Source organism: Perca flavescens, chromosome 9, assembly GCF_004354835.1.
Source record: "Perca flavescens isolate YP-PL-M2 chromosome 9, PFLA_1.0, whole genome shotgun sequence".
NCBI lineage: Eukaryota > Metazoa > Chordata > Actinopteri > Perciformes > Percidae > Perca > Perca flavescens.
This window is the reverse complement of record NC_041339.1, coordinates 25,100,619-25,107,326: the sequence shown is the minus strand read 5'-3', so window position 1 is coordinate 25,107,326 and position 6,708 is coordinate 25,100,619. Positions and strand designations below refer to the sequence as shown.

The following is a 6,708-nucleotide window of genomic DNA, read 5'->3' as shown; positions in this document are numbered from 1 at the left end:
AATCAGAAAGTGTGAAGTATGTGAAAGTAGGGGAACAGTTAGAACATGTGTTAATTAGGTGTAAAAAGTTTGATGTAGAAAGGGAAAGGTTTGAAAGACAAAGTGGCAGGGAGGGAATGGAACATTAGAAATAGGAGAAAATCACAACTTACATGAAAAGGTCATTATTACAATTTTTTTTTTACATGAAACAAGATTAATAAATAGAATATGAGTAGATTTTTTTTTTTTATTTAATTTAATTATTTTTCTCTCTATATTAGAATGTGAACTTAACATGGCAATGTTGTTGCATACCTCCGATACAGTAGGCGGCGGCATACCTAAAAGTTGGTTTGTAGCCCGCCATTAATTAAAGAAGAAGAAAAGTGCCATACTGTCTGTACTGACCGGTACTGACACTGTCTATGGTATTTCCACCACGGGATCGGCATCTTTGGTGTTCCGTAATGTTTGTATTCTGTTGTTGGGGCAGTGGTTCAGGTAAGGTAGTGTGTAAGGTGAAGTACATAGCTAGGTGGTTGGGGTCATGTAAAGTCGGGTAAGGGAAAACGCATAGTACGGGGAAATGAAATGTACGACACAACACCGGCTCAAAGTCGACTCTGATCGGTATAGGCTATACTTGCATGTGGCGTTCAAGGGTAGATCAATCATTGTAAAATGAAATGTATCATTTTGTACACGATTTGGGTCACTGTCTGCGCTGGTGTGGTAACGTTACCAGATACAAAGTGGTACAGTGAATGAACGGTTGTTTCCGGCTGGTAACGTTATAGTCAGGGTGGTTAGCCTCACAGCTAGCACCAGGCACCTGACCTTTGAACCTTAATACTGTTTCAACAGTTTCTGTCCGTGTCATCTGCAGATTTACCAGAAACACAAAATGGCTTTATCCATCCAGTTCCAGGCAAGACTAGATGATTTATCTGTAAAACAAAGATAGTAATTTACACGATAAGCTCTGTATTAAATAATATAAATAAATGTTTTAAATAACCCAGGTTGCAACTTGTATTATTTTTGTGATGATATTTTATGACTGTGAGAAGTTTGTTTAATTTTGTTGTGTACTTTTGTTTCGAACCCTCTGTGTTTAAGGTGCAGCATCATTTGGTAGATGTACCTGATGAAGGCCCTGAGCTAAAACTTGGTGTCGACATAAATCAGGTTCTTCCAGTTGGTTACCCTTTACACAGAGAGAAACTGGGAGCATTTCTTCTCCCGCTGATGACAGCACTCTCTCTGCGATCATGCTTCCCCGGGTGGGTAAAGAGTTTATGCTCCGAATAAGTTTCAATTGGCGGCCGCTTTTCCAGGGACGGGCCCTGCTGCTCACAAACACCCTGAGTGGAGGAGTATTATTGGCGGTGGGAGATATCTTGCAGCAGACCCGGGAGAACTTGAGGAAACCAGACAGAGTTCGGGACTGGAAGAGGACAGGTGAGAAAGAGAGAGAAAAGCAGAGCCCTCTCAGCCAGTATACCCAAATCTCCATCTCTTAGTAAGAATATAACATGGTTTTTAGGAAAATATTTTTGCATTGTGTCAGTGACTCATTGCCATTAATCCATTCTTTTTCCTCTTGACTCTCTCTCCCCCCTAAAGGGCAAATGTTTACGGTGGGCTGCTCCATGGCTCCAATGCTGCAATACTGGTACATCTGGCTGGACAAAGTGTTCGTCGGCAAAGCTCTGAAAACAGTTGGCAAGAAGGTTCTGGTGGACCAGCTGGTTGCCTCACCGTTTTTGGGGATGTGGTATTTTTTAGGTGAAAAGGATTTCTGAGTTTATTGGTACTAAGCAGTAGAGCCCGACCGATATATCGGCGGACCGATATTAGGCACTTTCCAAATTATCGGTATCTGCATTTATAATGGCCTATAAATCAATATTTAAAAAATAAAAACGGACAAAACACCCTTCAACCACGTTATGAGTGTTGGTGTTGCATAGTTTGTCCACCAGAGGGCGCTCTACAACGTCCCTGTTGGCACCACTCGTGTTTAACCCTTTAAGTTTCATATCTTACATACCTGCAAACTAGTCGCTTTTCTGTGAAAATTGCCGTTTTGAATGGGAAAATGTCATCCACATGAAGCGTGTAGAGCTGAAGATTTTTTACTTTGTGGGGGGGGGGCGTTGTCCGAGAGGCACCGGTGCCTTAACAACTGTTATCTACCAGACCAAATAGCAACGCGGATTTCGGTGCCTTATTTAGGTGCCACTTAAATGCCTGCGCTTCTCTCTGGTGCTCCGAAAACGGACGTTAGAGGCAACTGAAACATCGCCGCACGGGACGCTAGTTACGGTAACGCCACACTCGACAGCAGGTAACGATAGCCTACCGTTAGCTAGCAGCTGGAATAAACACGGTTAAAATGCTGACAGCTAAACGGTGTAAAGGTGTGTCTGTATTTCACTGTAGAGGATTCCAACAACAGTCTATAGCTGCTGTTGTCTGAAAAACACAAATCTAACCAGCATGCATTGGGCAGTGATCGCCGGTGATCGATTCTGCGCGACCTGACTCATCTCGAACAAGCCCAATATAACCAAAGGTAAAAAGTCATGGCTTAGAGACGCATTACCGCCACCATGTGGTCTGTAGTTGCTACATTCATTATGGACTTTTTCATCAGTCTCACTCGGGAGTGACTGGGACAAGTGCGGTAAAATTCGGCATACCCGTTGGGTCCGGTACTTGGCTTGATATCAAACCGCTTTGAAAATATTTACACCAGCCCAACCGAGCATCTGACCTTAGCTGAAGTTGGTCTATGAAGCGTGGCATTGACGCATATCTGACAAAACAACTGTTTATTGCAGGTATGGGTCTCATGGAGGGACACACTTTATCCGAAGGATGGAAGGAGTTCAAAGACAAGTTCTTGGAGTTTTATAAGGTAAGTGCACATATCAGGGTCTCACCTGTAGATCTGGAGCAGCAGATTGGTGCTAATGTACTCACGTTGTTATTCAATCATTCGTCACATCACAAGTTCGTCTTTGTTCTTAACTAGAGATGAGAAGTTAATAAGGCAGCTTGTTTTGCATCTGCAACTTTATCTTAAACTAAACATGGCTGTCTTGTCTGTGCTTCCTTGTCAGTCTAGTTTTGTTTATGTGCATCTGTGTTGTTCTGCAGGCAGACTGCTGTGTTTGGCCTCCCGCTCAGATGATCAACTTCTACTTCATCTCGCCCAAATTCCGAGTTTTGTACATCAACTTTGTCACCGTAGGATGGGACACCTACCTGTCCTACCTAAAACACAGAGTAAGTCAGCCACACACAAGATTCGACAGACATTCTGCTTCCTGGATAATTTCCACTTTGTTCTATCGGCAGCTGACTCTACTCTGCTTTGTTTACAGTTTTGAGAATATTGTCCGCATTAATGATGTATTTCTGTCACCTACTCGCAACCATCTAACCTTATAACATAGAATATGTACAGTAGATTCGTAGGCCTAACAAGTTATGCTTATCTTGCATAAATTTAACATTAGTTTCATAAAATTCTTACTAATTGGGATTCATGTGGATAAATATGAGGGGACAGGAGAGTGAGCATGCATGAGCAACCAATAATGATATGTTGATGAAGTATTTAAAATCATCATTTGCATAACACCTTTCATACCAGAAACAGCCTACAGCTCAATGCTTTACAATAATGAACTTTCATGCACCGAGTGCTTCACATGAAAAGACATAATTAATGCAGAATAAGATGGAAAATAAAATGGTGATGAAGTAATATTTTCCACCAGATTGTCACAGTTTATAGAGCTTGCATGAAACAACGCGGTTAGAATGCACAGGGCGAGGTATCCAGATGCGCTTTCTGTAGTCCACCTACGCAACCGTGTAGTTTCACCTGCAGACCCACGGCAATAACATCTGTCACATAATTACGTAGCCGAGTGTAAGGGCAGTCGTATTCTCCTGGCACCACGCTTGACATTTCCTTACCTTGACCTCATGAGGTTTATAATCGGAGTTAAGGAAAAGTGGTTAGAAAAGGGCATAGGAGGTAATTTGTTTTTACTATTCACCTGTGGTCCGGTCTCTGGAAACTATCACCCTCCATGTCTTCATGTGGTGGCACACCATGGTGCGTAGTGTGCACAATATTATAATAATTACTATTATTATTTTGCACTATTTTTCAGGTATGTAAATTTAAAAAAAAGCTTGCCACTGGCCTTTCAGTATATTGATAGTGCGCTCCACCACTGAGCTAGGGCACGTCAGTGCGTGCAGGCATATTGGTCTAATGTTATTGTCATTTAGGCTTCTAACTAATCATCTTGTGTAAACCTTTTACACGATTGAATGAATAAATAATTGTTTTTTTCCTGAGTTTTCTATGTTTGTGCATATTGGCTTACGTGTGGGTCTAGGGCACTCTTAAATGTTGATCTTACCTAAGAACAAGAGTATCATTTTTGTACGCACAAGTTAAGATCAAATCTTTAAGTACAGATGTTTAATGTATGAGGCCCAATGTAGTTCTTTGTGTTTTTGCTTTGCCGTGTGTGTGTGTGTGTGTGTGTGTGTGTGTGTGTGTGTGTGTGTGTGTGTGTGTGTGTGTGTGTGTGTGTGTGTGTGTGTGTGTGTGTGTGTGTGTGTGTGTGTGTGTGTGTGTGTGTGTTCTCCACCATTTCTTTGATCATATTGATGTATTAATTTATATATTAATATGTGTATTGGTTTCTGCTGTGTTGACAGGATGACAGCCACCCCTCTGAGCAGGAATCAGACCGCAGTGCTGTGGATGTAGGCCTACAGCAGGAAGCACTCCCACCGTCCAAACCGCTGGAGGCCAAAGCTTAGAGACTGAGTTCCTGCTCAACTGTGAAGTCGTTCGTCGGAGGCTAAATTACTTTTTGCCTTTTTTGTTTTTATCTGTTCAAACGTTCTGTTATAACCGAGTGCTCTTTCCTCCGACAAACCGTTCCTCTCTGAGTTTAGAATGACCACATATTTCTGTCTGAACTCGGAGGACTTGAAGTGGAGTTTAAGTGGAAGTGCTGGAACGTTTCCCTTCATGTTTGTAGTTTTAATGTGTCGCTGTACAGTTTGTTTATTTATCTAAATGATGTGCACTCCTGTAGGAACATTCAGGGATAAAAAGCGGTTTCACTGCCTGTCAGGCTAATACCTCTGATGGTTTTGTTTTTTATCACATCCTAGGCAAGAGTTCAACTGCTGCCATTAACACAATCTGCAGCAAGGCACAACTTCCAGTTGTTGGGAAGGTTTGAAGTGTGAAACTTACATTGACCACGTTTACATGCACATAATATTGCATGTATAATATTGCAAGATCATTTGTTTTCTGAAATATTCCGAAAAAGATGATATTCCAACCAAGCTGTTTACATGGCTAATGAAAGTGAAGATTCACGTTTACATGTAGCCGTGCAAAATACGATAAAAAAAAAAACAACAACAAAGTTTTCCTGCTAGTGGCGGACTTGTTGGACCGTGCCAACGAAGCCTCCCTCTTTTATTAATTCAACAGCTTCTCTTTTTTTTTTTAAGTACCTTACATTTTAGATTAGGTGTTGGTCATTCTCAACACCTTTCTATCCCCTGCTTTCTATCAGCCAACCTGGATATGCTGTTTACATGATCTGTATCAAATTCAGAATGATAGTGGAATATTGGTGCATCTAAATGTACTCATTGTTGTTGCGGCACTTAAAGATTTAAACTGTACACCAGCCAACAGAAGGACATTCCTTTTTATTTCTGTGTTTTTTTTTAATGTTTCTGGTACAGTATGACAAGAAATCAATTAAATAATGACAAGAATCATTATTGATGTGAAATAGTTGCCATGTTTTTGGCTCTATTATGTTGACCTGTATAAACTTTGCCTTAGTATGTAGACCAGTGCTACGCTCTATTTTCATGCCAAATAACTTATGCCTTTAAAGGAATCAATGACAAAATAATTGCATGATTGTGATTATCTGCTGAAAGAAAATCTATAACAGAATTATTATTTTCTTTTATGTTTATCATATCAAACTGAATCCTAAACTGTATGTGTAAACCTGATTCAGGATAAACCAGTGACTGTTAATGTGACTTAATATACTGTACTGTATATCTCCAGCTGCTATGAAAAAAGTAATTTTAATTTTTGCAGGTCAGGTGATCAGTTTGTTATAAGAAGAAAAATCTGCATAAATGGAGTCAATGTGGAAGTGAAAATCTGTAAATCAATATAGACTGACTATATTTTTCAATTGTTGTAGAATTTCATCTTTGGTGTTGCTACTGTGTTTATATAACAGATTTACTATCAATTTGATCACCCAATTATCTCCACATAAATGTATAATTAGCATACTAGTGTGTGTTAAGAACTTTAAAAACAAGCATACATCATTTAGGCCTGTAAAGAACTCTGAATGCTGCTCAATCACATCAGTTTTATTTTTGAATGACATTACGTACCTTGTATCCTAATCATACACTTTACTGGATGAAAACCGATAATTTTCAATTTTACCCAGAATAATAAAGTTTGGTCAAGCAGATAATTAATACATAATTGTGTACTTCTATTATCTACATTTAAACAGGTGCTGATAGAAACTATGAAGCAAGAAAGAATTTATCAGGAAAGACAGAAACCTTCCAGGGAGCTTTTTTTGTACAATGGCGATTGTCTTTTCTGCTATTCACACA

At 39.9% G+C, this 6,708-nt stretch overlaps 1 protein-coding gene across 2 annotated transcripts; it reads left to right on the top strand.

Moving 5' to 3' along the window:
* The first annotated feature begins 344 nt into the window (after positions 1 to 344).
* On the top strand, positions 345 to 6,560 carry mpv17l2 (MPV17 mitochondrial inner membrane protein like 2). Of its 2 annotated transcripts, none has more exons than XM_028587575.1 (6): positions 345 to 483; positions 1,108 to 1,443; positions 1,609 to 1,770; positions 2,829 to 2,905; positions 3,148 to 3,276; positions 4,735 to 6,560. In XM_028587575.1, exons 2-6 carry the CDS (start codon positions 1,254 to 1,256, stop codon positions 4,837 to 4,839), a joined length of 663 nt encoding a protein of 220 aa, XP_028443376.1. In that variant the 5' UTR covers positions 345 to 483; positions 1,108 to 1,253; the 3' UTR covers positions 4,840 to 6,560. The 2 variants fall into 2 exon arrangements, with proteins under 2 accessions (XP_028443376.1, XP_028443375.1); XM_028587574.1 differs by having other exon boundaries at positions 1,102 to 1,443.
* The last annotated feature ends 148 nt before the right edge of the window (positions 6,561 to 6,708 follow it).